Source organism: Eptesicus fuscus, chromosome 11 (genome assembly GCF_027574615.1).
Source record: "Eptesicus fuscus isolate TK198812 chromosome 11, DD_ASM_mEF_20220401, whole genome shotgun sequence".
Taxonomy (NCBI): Eukaryota; Metazoa; Chordata; class Mammalia; order Chiroptera; family Vespertilionidae; genus Eptesicus; species Eptesicus fuscus.
The window spans coordinates 15,334,219-15,353,040 of record NC_072483.1 but is presented as its reverse complement, the minus strand read 5'-3'; the positions used below and the strand labels follow the sequence as shown (position 1 = coordinate 15,353,040).

General features: G+C 44.9%; 1 protein-coding gene across 1 annotated transcript in view; it reads left to right on the top strand.

The window, feature by feature from the left end:
* NCKAP5 (NCK associated protein 5) overlaps positions 1-18,822 on the top strand; it is a 908,330-nt gene that overhangs the window by 739,428 nt on the left and 150,080 nt on the right. Inside the window, exons 8-9 of the mRNA XM_054722813.1 lie at positions 5,801-5,869; positions 14,744-14,782. Of these exons, the coding sequence (XP_054578788.1) occupies positions 5,801-5,869; positions 14,744-14,782 (108 nt within the window). The remainder of the gene's footprint in view (positions 1-5,800; positions 5,870-14,743; positions 14,783-18,822) is intronic.

The following is an 18,822-nucleotide window of genomic DNA, read 5'->3' as shown; positions in this document are numbered from 1 at the left end:
TGTTGTGTGAGTCTGCACCGGCTGCTGTAACCAAAGGCTATAGCCTGGGTGGCTTGGACACACATGCCTCTCAGTTCTGTAGGCTGAGAGTCCAGATCCAGGTGTCAGCATGGTCGAGTTCTGGGAAGGGCCCTCTTCCCAGCTCACGGCCTGGGCCTCCTCCCGTCCTCTCATGCGGAAGGTGGCTAACAAGCTCCCAGAGCCTTTTACAGGACACACCCCATTCACTAGGGCTCAACCCCCAGGACCTGAGCACCTTCCACAGGTGCTGACCATTGCTTCAGGTATTAGGATTTCAACATATGAATGTGGGGGGGGGAGCGCTGTTTTATAGTGTGGAGAGCTTTTTAAACGCAATCAGCACTTAGCAAGCATGTCAAACTCGCGGCCAGCTGTGAGTCTGACATGCTTGACTTAGAGAATTAATGTAGAACAGTGGTTTAGCAGCATCAGTCTATTCAACCATCTGTAAGCTCTGGTTAGCTTATCTAATCACAGAGCAGGATCTCTGAGTAACATAATTCCTTTTAAATATACATTAATGCCTACCCATTCTGCACAATAAGCCAAACAATGTGGATTTTATAAAGACATTTGAGGACTTTAAAGATGAAATCAGAACGTATTTAGGTCCCTAAATTGGGAGTCATGGGGAACCACAGGGCGGGAGGTCCTCTCACTTGTGGACTCAGCCCAGCCCAGAGTAAGGGCGGAGGAGAGAGACCGTGCTGTGCTCATGTGGATGCTCTCCTTGTAGCCTCTCGGTGCACTGGCTTAATAACACTTATTTAAGGCGGGGAAGGCCCGTGTTGTCATTTCCGTCATTCTCAGTAGTAACACCTACTACATTGTCTTTCCCTCCCTGCTTATCTGTCCCATCCTTGCCGTACAAATATTAACTGTTTCTTTAAATCACACTTAATTAAGGGTTTTCTTTTCCTGCCTTTGTCTCATGTCAGTAGCAGGTTAATCCTGAATTTCTAATAAATGCAAATGGATTAAAGAAAATCATGAGTTCAAGATTATTTTAACTTCACGGGCATAATTGTTAATATCTCCATTGTCCCCTGGGATGTGTAGGATTATATCAATTAAATTGGTCTCTGTAACTGAACACATTAGCCATAAATGTGACTATTGTGTCTTCACGAGCACCCGTTAGGTGTTTAATTTACTTGCCCGCAATAGATTGTCAGAGCTGTAAATGTGAGACAAGCGATGTAAACGGTATAATGACTGTAATTATCCAAACAGATCGAAGGCAGTGTTATTGCAATGTGATATTGTGGGTAGGAGCACGATACAGACATCCCATATAAATTCCCATTTTCAGCTTTATTTCCTTACCCATTTTTTTCCCAAGACATTTAAAGTGAAAACAATGTAAACCGGCATTGCCATTCTCTTCTTTATCTCTTCCCATTACCCTCATGCCATTGCCTCACTAAAACCAGCAGACTTTGCAAAAGCTACATTTCTCCTAAGAAAAGTTTCCGAGAATCAGAATTCCAGTGGTTTCCCCGCTATATCATGGCATTTGAATATTTGAACTGGAAGTCACTTTGTAGATTGGCGAGGTTGTTCCCTTAGGGCTATTAGGTAAAGACCGGTAAGCCCAGCAAGGTTGAATGACCTGCTGAAGGTTACACAGCCCGGTATTGCCAGGTAAATGGCAATGGAACGAAACTGGCACATGGACCCAGCCCTCCCACCCGGATGAGGAGAGCAGAGGTTCTACCCGCTGCGGTCCAGAGCAGCTGCGCTGTGACAGCCTGAGCGATCCCTGGAGGGCACAGCCAGGAGCCAGACCCAGCTCCCAGTCTGGTTTGGGTGGGTCGTGAGGAGGAGAGCAGTCTGTGCATGACCAATGTTTTCAAAGTTCAAACAGAGGGTCAGTGTGAGGGTCCAAGGGTCAGCTGTGTGGCAGATATCTGTCCATGAGGGAATGGAAAAACATGGCAAAGTCTCGCCTCAGGGCCAGGAAGTTGGGGGTGTAGCTGAAACAGGGATTGGAGCCCTGAAGGACAAGGTGGAAGCCAAGATTAGAACTGAAACCTGAAGAAGAAACGGGTTTGAATCCCGGGCCTCAAGCTATGAGTAAGGTCCAGAGGACCTAGGGCAAGAGCACCTGCAAACAGATCTTCCCTCAGCACGCTGCCTCAACTCTTCACTCCAGGTTCATTGCCGAGGAACAAACTGGCCTAAATCTGAAACTTACAGTACATCTGAAAAAAACAAAAACAAAAACCCAAAACACAACACACATTCAAGTCATCAGGAACACACACAAAAAAGCCACACATAACCCACAACCTTCTGCATTACCAGAAAACAGAACAATATGACTTCAAATTCCTGTAAGTAGAAAAATGAACACCAAGTACCCACAGAACTGTCTGTAGGGTGTGCGTCGGAGGATGGCAGCAGAGGAGAAGGTCCCACGGCACATGCTCAGTACTGACCACAGGTGCAGACGGCTGGCTCCCCGGGCAGCTCTGGGCAGGGTGGGCCCGTGTGAGGCCTGAGGTAGCTGTCAGACAGGCCATGTTCTGGAGAGAAGGAAGCAAAGAGGAAAGGGGAGGTAGGAGAAGTGCCATTTGGAAATGTGTTTGTGAAGAAAAAAAGGAAGAGGGGAAATTTTATGATGGTATAGAAATAAATAGAAGTGTAACACCAGCCTCCCCAACCATCATCCATTAAGGAGGCTAAAACAAGGGAAAGGGCAAGAGTGTAAGAATAGTACGTGACCGTGATATTCTCCAACAAAGTAGAAAGAATGCAAGTAGGAAGTGGGTGAAAAAGGGAGAGGGAAAGTGATTGAGGCATATGTAATAGGGGGGAGGTAAGGGACATGACTGTAACTAGGTAGTCACAACTCAAGTCAGACAACAAAAGGAGTAAGGAACCTGAAGAGTGTGGCTGTAAATGGGGTTGTGGGAGGGGTACCTCATGGAGAGTACCTTTTAGTGTGGTTTTGACTTTTGCAATCATGTTAATGTTTTTCCATGATCAAAAACAAAAATACAGCCAACAAGAAGAGGAGAGAGTAGATTTGAATACTATCAGAAAAATGTAAGTGAACTGAATTTCAAATACTAGTAAATAGCATAACCACAATAATGTTTTGGGGAACCAATCTAGTAATTGTTGAACACATTATTTTCACTATGTACCTTCATTCTAAAAAAAAGTTGTGAATTCTTTTTAATACTGTCTTTTGTGGTTAAAAATTGTGTATGCATTGTAGGATTGAAGAACTGAGTATGATCTTGCCAGCCCATGTTCTAGAAAAAAGAAGAAACAAGTAGGAAAATAGGAAACGGAAGAATTGTTTGTTCTGGGGTTGAGAGGTGTGTGTGTGTGTATGTGTGTGTGTGTGTGTGTGTGTGTGTGTGTGTGTGTGAAGGAAGCAATGACTCTTCTGTAGCAACTGACACGCATTAACACCAGGTCTTAGTTTCCAAATGGCATTCACCGAGGAAGCAGGATTCCTTGAAGAAATGGTCCATTTCAGGGATGGGGCAAGGAAAAAGCAAATGCACCTGAAACATTTCCATGTGTCCAAAAAGGAAGAAAACATTTTAAACTAATGAAACAGGTCAAAAGGACACAGCATGATGGGGTTCACCTTCCCAAATGGGGGCAATGTGATCATCCAAATAAATACTGACAGTAATAACTTCTGATCCTTTCAATAATATAAGAATCCAACTACTCATTCTAATAAATGGTTAGGAAAAGCACTTTCTTTTGATTAATTGAAAACTCAAAAATGTAGGTGGAGAAATGATAGAAACCATCATTTACAAACAAAGTTATCACTGATTCAGGGAAGACACGTGGGTGGTTGCTAAACTCAGGCGATGATGAATGTTTGATGAGGACCAAGCTCTTTTCATCACCTCTAAGGACCTCCCCATGGTTTACTTATTAATTGTAAAGGAAAAGAGTAACTTCACAGTGGAGATATTTGGCAGGTCCCACCTTAACGTAGTGATCAAAGTTAACTTGTCCAATGAGAGGACACGTGAATATCGCATGAGTCCATGATGCACTGAGAAGGACCCAGCATCACCTGTGCTACCCCTGCCAGGTGTGCATGAAGAAAGTTGAAACAGATCCAAATTAGGAACACTCCAGAAAATAACTGGCCTCTACTTTTGAAAAAAAAGTAAGGAGGGAGGGAGAGAGAAAGGAAGAGAGGGAGGGAAAGAGGAAATGAAAGGAGAGAGGGAGAGAGGGATGGAAGGAGGAAAAGAAGGAAAGGGTGAGTCAACAGCATGAAAGACAGGAACTATTTCAGATTAAAGGATTCTGGAAGAATGACAAATAGATGCAATGCATGATGCTGCATTGAACTCTGAACTGGAAGAAACGTGCTATAACGACATTGTTGGGACAGAGGATGAAATTGGAATAAAGACTGTAGATTAGATTGTGGCACTGTATTAATGTTATACTTCCTGACATTGAAAACTAAATTGTGTTGTGTAAGAGAATATCTTTGTTGTTAGGAAATACATTGAAGTATTTAAGGCTATAGAGCATCATGTTTGCAACTTGCCTTCAAGTTGCAGGAAAATAAAAATGAAAAAGAATGAGATAGCAAAATGTTAACAATTGGTGCATCTGAGGAAAGAGTAGCAATTCATACTATTCTTGCAAATCATCTGTAAGTGTGAAATTATTTCCAAATATATATTTTTAAATAATTGATAGGAAGAAACTATAAAGGAATACATGTTGGTCTATGTACCACCTAAACATTATACCATAAACTTGAAATAATTATTTCAGAGCTCTATACCCTCCTCCCCTGTCAGGGAGGTTGTGGGGAAGGGGCTGGTAGAGCCATGATTGCTAGGGAAGTGAGGTGGGTGGGTGGTCACGGTCGCAGCCATGAGGAGGAGTAACTTGTACAGTTTGGAACTCAGGCTGGGCCAAGAGTGGGAGAAGTGGACCCAGGCCACAGGATGCAGAGGGCAGTTCTTACACCACCATGGCATGATCCCCCTACCATCTAACATGCATATTCTGATTGATTTCCCCCTTATTATTCCACATAGTTAATGAGTGACCATATTTATCTAGTACCGTAGAGCAAGCATGTCAAACTCATGGCCCGTGGGCCACAGGCCTCATTTATTTGGCCCGTGCTAGCCTTTGAGTTTGACACGGTTGGTACAGTAATTGATATAGCATTCAGATACACACATGGCTCCAAGGGGCAGAAAAGCAGTTAATTCTAAAATAAGAGAGAGACAGGGAGAAGGACGCTTAAGCATCATCCAATTCTTAAATTTCTCATTGTATTCTTAAGTTCCAAAGTCATTGATTAACGGGAAAAATGTGTTTAGTTTGCATTCAGAATCACACTTTGGTGAGTTTACCTGAGATTCTTCTCTGTGGTCCACACACATATTGGGTCATGAAGCTGTGGCAGGTGCTAACGAAGTGGAGTAAGGCATTTCTGACATTTACAGTTTCATAGGATGAAATGAACATTGTAATCTTTCTATAGGACGCTCTCCCATCAGGCCCTCTCCCATGCTGGCTTCTCCGCATTCAGCATCTCAGGGTCACAGTTCTTTAGGTGGGGACGTATTTTGGTGACGCACGAGGCTCAGACAGAAGTCAGCCCTGAGATGTTTACAATGGTACTCGGAACACACTCGTCAAAGGCTCTCCTCAAAGTTTGCCCGGATCCTGAGGAGGTCTGTGGAGTGGCTATATTGACTGGGTTGTCAGGTAATACAACGCTTCATTGATCCATTTGTATTATTTTTGTTTCTTGCTGCAGGCAGAGAATTCAGCATTGGCTTTGGAAAATGAGAATCAAAGGGAGCAGTACGAGCGATGCCTCGACGAGGTAAGTGGGAGGGAGAGCTCCGTGATGAGGGGCCGCGCCGTTTAGAATTTCTTTTGTGAGATCCTAATGTACGTCCATCGCAGCCTCCGCAGGGCAGGGCATTTTGTCCTCTGAGGGAAGGTTGTAAGCATGCACGTTGAGAAGGAAGCTCAGTCACTCTCTCCCCCTCCCCCTCCCACTTCCCTCCTCTCCCTGTTCCACTGTACAGGCACCTGTGAATTCCCTCCGTTATTGTTCACCGTTCTTGGGGCACAGCTGGGTGTGCCTCCCTGTAGGATGAATTCTTCTGTCCAGCAAGTACGAGCCCAGCCTGCATTCAGTTCAGACAGGATGCCATTTCTGGAAATGCTAAGCCCCATAGACTGGGTGGGCGCTGTGCACAGTTATCAGCCAGAGTGAAAGTGTCAGCATAATTGAGAACACTCCAGGAGAGGAAGGGACATGAAGGAGAACATTTGAGCGGAATGGAAGGAGACAGGCCCGTGCAAGAGTAAACTTGAGAAATGTTATTGGATGGCAATGAAGAGATGAAGGCAGAGATGGTGGGCGTTTCAGAATTCCTGAGAGGTGAGGGGGGAATTGAAGTTGTGGGCCGGGCCTCATTCTCCCACACACCCCTGTCAGGGAGTCTGCTCCTGCGGTACCTCCAGCGGGACTGGCCATTCGCCGCACCGACAAGCTCTCGTCTGAGATTTGTTGGTGATCAGAGTTATTCATCTAATGGGATGACTTTCTTAGTTGTCTGCCCAATGCTGTAAACTGCACATGTCCTTTAGGAGATTCAGTTTGACAGTTGTTATGCTATAGCTGACACAGATGTTAAGAAAATAAGAAAACTCCGTTTCACTGGGCTCCATGACCGTACCCGTGGAAATGCCACCATAACTTGTCTTTTCTTCCTCACTAAGAATTGGAAAACCTTTTCCAACAAACTCCTCTTGATCTTTCTTTCCCCTGTCCTCCCCCAGACAGCACTCCCAGCCCCAGTGTCCCATCAGGTGATGGGTGTACTGTAAAGAACACAGGCTCAAACCCCAGTTCTGAGGTCATCACCGCCATACCCCAATCTCCCCTCACACTGGCAGCGGCCCCTCCTCAGAGTCCCCTGTGCTGGCGTTTCCCGCCCCAGTGATTCCTGAAGGCTCACCCTGGACCAGCAGCATCAGCCTCACTTGGGAACTTGTTAGAAATACACATTCTCAGGCCCCACCCAGGCCTGTGGGATCAGATGCAAGGGGCCTGGCAGGTGATCTGTGTCAGCAAGCCGCCAGGTAGCACGGACACACCCTGCAGCCTGAGGGCCGTCCTCAGAGCTCAGGCCACTTGGTGTTACATTTACTCTATGTGGTGCAGGGATCTCAAAAGGTCCCCAGAAAAAATTCAATTAGCATTTAATATTTTAATTGTTTGATATATGCAGCTCAAAATGGTGTCTGCATTTCTCTGTCCTGTCAGGCCTTTAAAAGGCTCAGCAATCTCTACAACATCCAAAGGTAAAGTTGGCATAAAAGGGAAAATGACAACTCAGAGTCCCGTGAGACCAGCTGGGCACCTCTCACCCCTGTCCCCCAGGTTCTTGGTCCAACCAGAGTTTAGGGCAAGAAAGGTCAAATAGATCCAAGGATGTTTAAAGAGACAGGTATTGTCCTTGGGTCGCATGTATTGAGCAGCAAAGCTTTACTTGAACCTCCTGCGCAGAAATTTCCAAGGAGATCTAATCTGTATTCAGAAATCAAATTCATGTGAATCACACCACAGTAACGTCTTATTTGTTACAATTCCCCTACAAGTCACCCCTCCCCGGCAATCCAAAAGCTCACAGCGTTGCTTTAAGGAAACTGTTCCCGGTGCGTGCATTCTCCAGGTTTCATCAGAACGTGTTGGCCAAACGTACGTTTTCACCCACAGAATCATTTCACAGAAAGTTTTCACTGAAGACAGGATTTTCTAGAGGGAGTGCTCCTTTGTTCTTAATTGCAGACATTAGCTGTTGCCAAAGAGGTGATTTGCAACAAAGAAGCACCTTTGAGCAATACAAATGTTTTGTATTCGTGAATGCGGGCCCCTGATTACACATGCCAGTTGTTTTGTAACTAATTGCATGAAGGTCGGCAGTCCGTTTCCATGCATTGTAAGAGAACACTCTCAGAGGGATACTTGGATGTAGTAATAATGCCAACTGGAAATTCTTTTCAAGGCTGTTTATCCTAATTAGACAAACTAACAAGGTAAGGTCTCCTGTAAGTTATTTCCTTGCTAGTAGGTTTCAGAAAACATGCACAGACGGATAAAACATAAATTTGTAATGTTCTTCAATCCATTTTGCACTACTTGTTATTTTCTGGGAAATGAAGGCTATATTGAGGACGTGGGGAGAACACTTGGGAGTCAGAAATTCCTTCTGTGTGTTCTAATGAATGGGTGTGCTTATTCAGAAGAAAACAGACCCGCATCCCTGGACACACACACACACACACACACACACACACACTCACACTCACACACACACATACAGTCACACACACACACAGGCTTGCTAGGCAGGCATGTGCACACAAGTGCTCACACGCCAGTGCACATACTTGCTTCACCACTTCGCCACCATCTCTGCTGCTACCTGGCTCCTCATCTCCTCGTCTTGCAACACAAAGGCAAAAAGGCAAAGCCCAGGGCTGATCTTGAACTTTCCCTGGGGGATCAGGTGATAATGTCTGAATCTAAGGTCTTCATCTAGCTGTTTGACAGACAGGTTTACAGGCAAGCAGTGAGTTGCTGTTTGTTCTCAGTATTGCTTTGACCAATTCCTTTAAGGCCAACTCCTTCCCATGTAGAGAAGTGTAATGGCACATAAATAGTAAGTAAAATAGCATCTCCTCAAACTGCTGCCTTGCATTTACTAGATGGATTCACTTGTGTCCTACAGATCTTTACTGGAAGTCAACCTCCCCCAGGCCCTAGGGTGCCTCCAGCTTAGCAGAAGTGAGGGGGTGGTTAGTCACAGGAATGATGTGAGGGGAGCTGATGGGGAAATGGGGTGCCCTGGGGACTGAGAGAGCACACAGCACAGTCACCAGGGGGCAGGAGGAGTGGTGGGCGGGCAGGGCGGGGCAGGGAAGAATTGAAAGGGATCTTTAGCGGAAGAAGCTGGAGCAGGTGACACTTGGGATTTAGAAGGGCATGTGGTTCTGGCTCTGATCTGCCGGTGGGACTTACCTGGGAAGCTTTAAAAATACTGCTGTCTGGGCCACACCTCAGAGATTACCTAATTGTGGATGGAGTGTCCCCCAACCCCCCCCCCCCACATTAAAGTGTTTATAGTGTGGGGGTGGGGGTGAGGGGGGTAAAATGTTCAGCCACATTAGGAACCACCACCCTCAGGCTCTCCGATTGCTGTGCCTTAGGGAGCATTTTTAGAAAGTTTCCATGATGAAAGCTTCACTAAACTTGGATGTGATGGAAGAACAGCAGACACATGTGGAAACGGGGCTATTTCCAATTCCCCAACAGTAAGCACATGTAAAGCCTATTTCAGTGCTTCCCAGTGTGTCTGGGCCCTTCCCTGTCAGGAAGATGTGCAGCAATTGCTGAAATGCAGGTCATCAGACCCCACTCGGCCTTTCCGAGCAGAAGGATGGCTGAGGCCATTGGCAATGTCAACACCCGTCCCTGGCGAGGCTTTTGCACACAGACGCTGGAGAACCTGCCTCCTTTGGACTGTGGAGTTGGCCAGGCTTCCGTTCCCTTAGGGAGGGTGCCACCACGTAGCTCTTCCTGGCTTCCAGATGCCTGCACTTCAGAGCACAGGGGCAGGGGAAATGAGGCCTTTGGATGCAGTTCAGACAAAGAAAAAGCACCAGCAGTCGTTTTAAACCCAGGCTACATAAGACAGAGGGGGTTGTGAAGAGTAGCTCTGAGCTTTTCCTCTGGCTCCTGTTCTGTACCCCAAGACTGGGGTGTGGACTCTAGCTGTGCACTCTCGTGGCATATCCCACATCCGGGCCCTATGTCATCTTTAACATCAGTGTCTGGATAGATGTGGGGAAGATGGTCCTTCTATGGCCCCCGCCTGGGTCAGATGCTCACTTCATGATAGGATCGTGACATCAACAGAAATCTGCTTCCTGTGCCTGCCCCAGACCCCAAGCACCCGGGGCAGCACCTATGCCCTAGTCCCCATCGTTTCTCCAAGACCCAGTACCACTCTTGGCTCATACTTGGTACTTAATGCACATTCATTGAATGAATGAATGAATGAATGGAAATGAATTTCCACATTAGTTTTCTCTGGAATACCACATATATGTTTAAATGAGTTTCTCCTACTCCCAGTATTTTACAGGGTAAATAAATAATATAGGTGCTTACTAATTTATATTTACACATTCATAGTATACACATACACACATGTCTTCCCTTTCCAAATAAAACCCCTTATTTTTTCTAACTGATAAGCTGATATTGCATTTTATTCTCTAAAGTTTGAGTGACTTCGTGCAGACTTAACATTTACCGGGCAACTACTTTATATCAGGAACTGTCCGAGGGGTTTCCCTGGTTATGTCCACCACCCCTTGTATTTTTCACAGTGTAGATAGTCCTTCCCTCCCTGTACATGTCATGTCAGTAGATCTTCAACATCAGCAAGGGCAGTACTTGAATCCAAAGCTTTCCTGTGAAGGCCCAGAGCTCCTCAGGACAATAGGTCAAGCTCAAAAGCATAGGAACCTTCTCCAAAGCACGTTTTCCAGAGCTTGTGCTTTTTCACCCAATTATTAAATCACCTCAGTGAGCTGGCCCTGGCTTGGCATGATACACCAGTAGGTGCAAGGATGGCAGTGAGACTACCAGGTGAGGAGAGGACTGCCAAAGCCTTCCTTCCCCACCCACCCACATCCTCCCTCCCAAACCCCCTCCCCGACCCCAGCCCTGGACCATCTTCCTGAAGTGCTGAGAACCGGTTCCTTTTCATTCAGCCTCAGGGAATGCTTTGCAATGAAATAACAACTCCACAGTCCTGCCCCCTCCTCCCTCTGCTCTCCTTTGCAGGTGAATACTGGGTAAATCCTGACCCCTGGGAGCACCAGGGTGGAGGAGCAACGACCTGTGTGTGCCAGCAGGTGTCAGGGGAGCTGGCTTGTCTGAGATCTTACTGAGAGGACGGGAGAGGCGGACCGGGGCCTCTCCTTGGCATCCCTGTCTCACCCACAGCCTTGCTCAGCTCCCAGAGCAAAGCAAGATGCTGTCCACAGAGAGCCCGAGGGAGGTTGTAAAACAAGCCAGGGGCCTGGGAACTGTCAGCTTTGCTCAGGCATCTCAGATCCCCCTGGGCCATCCCAGCTGCTGTGCTTCCTTTCTTTGCAGAAGAAAGCTGTCAGGTGACACTGAACTGTTATTTGTTCTCATTAGCTGAGCCTGCGGGTGTGTGATTATTTGCAACCCAAGCACTGAAAGTGTAATGCCATGATGGGGACGGGCCATCCCAGGGATCAACTTGTGACCTATTAGAGGGCTCAGGCTCCAGACCAGGCTTCTGTTGATGCATCAGGGAAGCTATGCAGTTAAGTAGTACCAAAACCCAGGCGCTGTCTTCATAGACAACACCCAGGAAAGCACTTGTACCGCCTGCCCACTCTTCCGCAAAGAGCCTGCGAGTCCTTCTGGGTAATAAAATCCCATGTCAGTAAAGAAAGAATGCACTCGTGTATCTCTGTTCAATTTTCAGGTAGAACAAACAATTGTCCAACGTACAGGCCAGGAGGAACTGTGTCTGAGAGAGTCTGTTGAGCCTGTAGGGCAACACACTTGATTGCAAAGACAATGGGTTTACCCCTGTGGGCTGGTGCAGTTAGGACATTCATTTTTGTCTCCTGGTAAATCGTGTGGAGAGCTGCTTTATGCGGCCACTGTTCCACAGACTGGTTTAAGTGAGGGACCAATTGGTAGAAGTAAAGAAAATATTGGTATCGGGCAGTTTTATGAGAATGTAAATCAAATCCAAAGTTTGAGATCCAGAAGAATTAAATTATGGATGGTATGAATTAACTTTGGTACATTGTTCCCGCTTCAAGCAGCGTGACTAGTTCAATTCTTCAGTGTGTTTTATTTGCCAAGAATAAAGAAGATGATATATAGTTTGACTTTAACTTCTCAGTTACTTACAAATTGAAATGGATGTTTAAAAATTGAAAGATTTTCAAGATTATGCTATTGGTCCATTTGTGTGAGCTAACTAGCATCTATCACCATTCTGATCACGTATAAATTAAATGATAAAGGAAAAAGAAAAGGCACCTGTTAAGGAAAATGTGGTTTACTTTGGTCTATTCTAGTTCTTGGGTATGCGTCTTTAACTTGGTCTAAAAGAAATACCTAAGAATATGTTTTCTTCAAAACTATAGTTTCAATAAAAGGCTTGTCCTTTTTACTTAATGTCAAAAACATAAATTTGGAAAGGATTCTGATGGAAAAAAAATCTCTCTCGTGCACACAATTCAACTAGTCATTTATAGGTAATCTAGTCATGCACTGCTGTGGTGTGAATGCCTCCTAGCCACAAGCTGATGGCAGCCTATATTTCAATATTCTATGAGACTTACTGGTGGCAAGCTGTTGTTAAGAATGTGCTGTTCTATCAATATTGAGTTAAGAAACAATTAAGCTCCCTGAAAACATTCTTCCCACAATCTGTCCCACTATCCTAGACAGGAATACAAGCACACACAGTTCAGCGTGGCCGAAAATAAATCTGTTACCAAGAGAAAACGATGAAAGTGTATGCCTCCGCCTTTGGTTGAATGTGAGAAATAACAAATGATTATATGCTTATCACACTGCGACATAATTGTGTTCTTGCCAACTTCCTACCAGCTGTGCACCCTCGGAAACCAAGGCACACACACACACACACACACATCCTAGTCATCCTGCTTTGCAAGTGCTCCAGAGATTTATATTGAACAAATGAGGGATGACGAAACAAAGGAAGAGAAGTACCTGATACCTAGGATAGTTAAGTGTTCTGACTTGATCTTTAATGTTGTCAGGTTCAGTTATCACACTAAATGTTCATGTAGTGGCTGAAAAATATCACATAATTTACCTGTCCACCTTCATTTTATCAATAGAAGCCATATTAGGTACAAAGCTTCAAGGTTAAGTGAAGTTTAGTAAGTGATTTTTTTGGTGAAGTGCTTTTGAAATATGCAGGAGAAAAAAGAAATTTCACTACAAGTAGATGTAGAAATTTTGAGTGGTTATCTGGAGAAAATGCCAGATCCTTGAAATACCAGGGATGTTATTGGTTTTACATGTGGCCCTTCGCTAGAATTGTGGCCACTTTTAAGCCAGTTATTATAAGGGAATGGGATTACCAAATTGGCTTAGATTAATCGAAACTCACCTCGTTGGGCTGAGAGGGGCCTAGTTTCACTCAATGTCCCAAGCTGCCTGATACCTGAAGAAAATTAGAGTTCTGGTAATATATTATATACTAGAGGCCTGGTGCATGAGTTCATGCACCAGTGGGGTCCCTCTGCCTGGCCTGCGAGATCAGGCCGAAACCAGCTCTCCAACATCCCCCGAGGGTTCCCAGATTGCAAGAGGGTGTAGGCCAGTGCATGATCAGGGCCAGGGAGGGACGCGGGAGATTGGCTAGACAGGGAGGGACCACGGGAGGGTTCCAGGGCATGTCCGGCTCGTCTCGCTCAGTCCTGATTGGCCGGACCCCAGCAGGAAGCTAACCAACCAGTCAGAGCATCTGCCCCTGGTGGTCAGTGCATGTCATAGTGAGTGGTTGAGTGGCCTTAGCATATCATTAGCATATTGCATTTTGATTGGTTGAATGGCCGACCAGTCGACCAGACACTTAGCATATTAGGCTTTTATTATATAGGAGAATTTGGTTTTACATTGGGAGTAGCTCAAAATAACAGGCTATTATATTTCCCTCTCAAATAGAAGTGCAGAGATAGTCATAGCTCCATGCATCATAAAGACCAGGATTATTTTATTTTCATGCCCAACTATATTTGATATGTGACTTCCATTGTCAAGGTGGCTGCTGAAGCTCCAGCCATCACTTTCATATCCCAGACAGAAAAAAGAGGAAGAAGGGTGAGCCTCCTTCTTCTTAGAGACTTTCTACTGGTATAAACCCAGGAAAATAGTCTTCTTAGAACTCTCTGGCCAGAGGTTTGTCACAGAGTGACAGTTACAAAGGGGGCTGGGAAATGTAGTTTGATATGCCCAGTCAAAAAATTAGGGCTTTTTAGTTAGGAGGAAGGGGAAATGGATATTGGAGTAAACAACTACTAGACTATTACAGGTAGCAATGACAAAAGGATGGCATAAATGTGACATGGAGGAGGGAAGTAGAGTGTACAGGAAACAATGGGTTGTCCCTCTTCTCAGACATTCAGTCTGTCTCTACTGCAAGTACTTCTATGCAGTGAAATAGCCCCACAGCAAAAGAACAGAAAGGAGAGGCAAAGGACATTGTAAATCAGCAAAGTGTAGAAACTGTGTACAGGTAATTAGGATCGTGTTTTGCACTCTATCATTTGTTCAGCCTTCGTGCAGTACTTTACGTGTGAAAAGATATTATTTTTCCAAATATGGAAATGTGAAAATCAAGGTATGAACACTCTTTCCAGAATAACTGTCTTAATTAGCAACAAGGTCACCTTTGGAAAAAAACAAACTATTACCTAGAAGGATAGGCTTATTATGAAAAGAATCAGTCTCCTGGAAGTAGAGGACAGAGGCAAATGAGGAGCTAATTAGCGACAGTAAGCTGTGGGAAACTTACTGCTAAATTAGAGTCCATGAGTGTAGCCTCATGATTATACTGACAACTCTTTTCTTTATTTTTTAAAGGTAGCCAACCAAGTTGTTCAGGCTCTACTCACTCAAAAGGTAGGTCACTTTCTGGCTTTCTTATTTTCAAAGTACCTATGTGAATAGGTGGGAACTTGTATTGTCATACTAGGAAATTGTGATTGATAGATGCAATGCTTTTCTATTTATTCACTTAGGTTAAAATTGTGTGTGTATTAGATGGTGTATGGAGTGACCTCAATGAGCAACAGAATCATAACATTCAAGGTCTCGGTAAAGTAATAGGAAGCCTTTTGAAGATGAAAGATTCCCAGGTACCCAGATGAGTAGCAGACCTATCGTTTCCACTTAGCAAATGCAAACAGTGAACAGGCGGGTGGATCCCTCCAATTCCTGTAAAACAAACAGCCTCTTACAGACAGCATTAACAGAAGCCCGGCATTTAGCAGGAGATCTTTGAGGTTATGGAATCTATTTGGTTTCTCTGGGCCTCAGTTTCTCTTCTGTAAAATAGGAGTAGCAACACCCACCTCCCAGAACCGCTGTGGTCCCTGTATGAAAGGAAGCATGGAGAGCAGTTCCTGTAGTGGTGGAAATATGAAATAAATGACATATTATTCTATTTGTCAGTGACCCCTTTATCAAGCTAGGGGGAAAACAAATGGTAATGTCTATGCCTGTGTCTTTCCTACCCCCCCTATTCTGCCCTCAGACAATATGACATAATGTTATTGGGTCAGAGTCGGTAAATACAGGTAATTGCCCAAAATTGGCTGGTGAATTTTATTGACCCTTTCCCATCTCTTTCCACAGTGCTTCGCAGAGACTAAGTTCTAGGTCCTTCACATTTTGTTTATTCCATCACTTCTCTATGAGGTGGAAACTTCCTCTAGAAAAGGAAATCTTAGATTAAGTCTTATTCAGGAGGATGTGGCCAGTGAGAGCAAAATATTTTATGACATTTTGTTTTTCAGTTGAAAATAATTGTATTAGGGGTTGACCATTTCTCACGGACATACTTAAATAAATAGTATTTTAAATTTACATTACAGAAGCATGATGATACTATTTTTGTTAGACTTTCTCCCCCAACTACTTCTGTCAAAATATCATGTTTCCTGCTACAAATGATTTTAACTGCTTCAGGTTGTACATTAACATCACATAGTGTAGTGAGATGTCGGTATACTTATGTAAAGTTAGAAATAGGTTTAATTTTGAATTACAGAGATCCCAAATAATAGTGGCTTAAATAAGCTACCATGTTATTTCTTTCTCGCATCCAAATCCACAGGTAGGCAGGACAGGGCTGTATGGTGACACTGCTCCCTAAAGTCCACAGGGTCCCTGTTATCCCTGCCTTCTGTCTTCTTATTCAGTGAGATATGGCCTCCATTCCCAAGGTTACTTCATGGCCCAACATAGCTGCTCTGGCTCCAGTCATCACATCCACATTCCAGCCATCAGGAAGGAAGAAAAGTTGGGGGGGGGGGGCGGGATGAAAGGGCAAAGGGCACACACCAACTGTCTTTAAGAAATACTTTCAAAAGCTTTCATATCTCCCTACTTACACCTCCTTGGACAGACCTTTGCCACAGAGCCATATGTAAGGAAGCTGGAGATGCAGTCTTTATTCTGGAAATGTGCCCCCTGAAAATGTGTTGGCATATTATTGTGGAAGAAGGGGAGAAACAGATGTTGAAGAACAGTTTACGCTTTCTGTCACAACCTATGTGAATGCCTTTCTTTTTTCAAAGGCTTTAATTTCTCAGTGGCCACCCTCCTGGTAGAAGCTCTGTGCTCATTTAATTACAATCTTGGGAACAGAGGGAGCACTGTGTGTACCCACTGAAAGACTTCTCACGCCTGGCTGTTTAATGATGCCCCGGGAAGGAGACAAGGAAACTGTCTGTACAATATTAAGGGGAGTGGGACTCTTCATGTTAGCCACAAAAAATAGCTGCACAAATCCAATCTACCTGGTGCAGTTAGCAGCCAGACACAGAAGGGCATGTTACCGGGAGAGAGCGTGCCTCAGAGACAGCATCAGCAGGAGAGCCAGGGCTCCTGCGATCCCAAAAGAATCATGTTCCGCAGAAGCGTGTGCCTCCTGGTTTTTATAGGGACTGTAAAACCGCCGCAAATGTGACAGAACTGCTTTAAGAGCACAATATAGGAAATAAAATGCCTCCAACATGCAGATGAGAAAACTAATTCTCAACAGGATGTACCTCTTAAAGAGGCCCAGTCAAAACAGAAATCTTGAGAGATTTATCCAAGTCACAAAAATAATCCTGGAGATGAAATTATAGTCATAACTCTTCAGATTTAGAATATGTCACTTGTCAGGGCACAAAGGCAAGTCCGCCCTGGTGTCAGCTCTTCTCTGGGCACCCAAAAGAGCAGTTTTTATGGCATACCCTGCATGGCCTGGGGGAGGATCCCAGAGTGTGCTTCCGGTCACAGTAGTAATAGGAAAAATTATTTCCATGGACTGATCAGTTTCTATTAAATGTAAAATATTGTCCTAGTCAACTAATTGAATTTATCTCAAAACTCTGTGGATTCCCTAAGAGAGCAGATTGTACCTCCGTTAGCTCCATGATGCTCAAGTGACAGTAATAAACTCAGCTCACTTCCATTTGTGACTCCAAAGCATAGGTTCAATTCTACAAGTGCAATGAAATCAATAATCGGGCTAAACCCCTATTTTGTCTGCAATACATTTTATCTTCATTAAGTCAGTTACACTCACTGAAAATATAACTCTCCAGGTTCTTCAATTTGTGTGTGTGTGTGTGTTGTGTGTGTGTGTGTGTGTGTGTGTTACCACTGACACCAAACTTAAAAGAAAAGCAATTTTCCCTGCAGCTATTTTTCAGCATATCAACACCTCAGACTAATCTGCATGTTTTAGGGCAGCCAGATAGTTCTGGGGCATTTTTTTCTTCACCATCCTAGAATAACGCTCCCTTATCCTCACTCTAGCAATACAGCCATCCAGGGAGAAACAGAACACAACTTGGTAGCTTGAAACTGAGAGAACTTCAAACCCTTACGTGTTTCCGATCCGCTGGTCTAGCAATGGGTGTGTGTGGCCTCTGGTTCCTCAAAGGGGGTCTGTTTATATAGGGTTTGGCAAAAGTAGGTTTATAGTTGTGAGTACATGAAACACTGAGTTTGTTCTTGTATTATGATGTGTTAATTATGGTATTATTTTCCATATGAACAACTGTGTTTACTGTGCACCGAAAAGGGATCACACCCCATGTCCCACACTTTAAACGCACTGAACCAATCTGTTCTCCCTGCAGCCCTGTGATGGAACTGAGAGCAGTTTGCCCATAGTTCTAATGGCAGAAGTGGCATAGCCCGTGCTTTAACCCACAGTTGAGTGTGCTGACCCCATGCCCTCGCCCTCTGCACCATTCAGCCTCCAAGATCCCAGTCAGTCACTTGTTTCCCGCTGTAGCTCAGCAGGCAGAGGACATGCTATGAAAACCCACGGATGTATCGAAACCCAACCATTCGTGATGATCGCAGGGAATAAAACAAAAGAGCAAGGTAGCCAACAGATTTCTTAAAACTCCTGGAAGCAGGGCCAGGCCTCACCAGCAAGAACATCCAGGATCGGCCACGTGGGGAGTCAGGGCTGCTGTGCATTGGGAGTCACGCTTTCTCAGCATCAATCTTAATTTGGACTGAAGAATTTCACCATCGCCAGGGACCTTAGAGAGCATTCAGCCCCGAGATCGCCAACTAGCTTTGGTAATGGGCTCGGTTCACTCTAATGACATGAACCGGTTGGCCGTCACCCAGACTTCAAATGTGTAATCCAAGTGTCTGCGGGAGGAAGGCTCACACTCTGCAGTCTGCCCGGAAGCTCCCCTCTTCCTCCTGATTAGAGCTGGCCTGACTGGCGCACACGCTTACTGACCGGCCTTGCCTTTTCATGGCAGCTGTTCATGTGGAGGTCCTTGATCCTTGGTTAGTCTGACATTGGCCAGCCCTTTTTTGAAATGGCTTTTCTTTTTCCAGAAGTCTTAGAATCCTCGAAAGGGAAAGGGAAGTGTCCGTGACAGCCACTCCCCGGAGGATTCGGTGGCCCTTCACAAGCC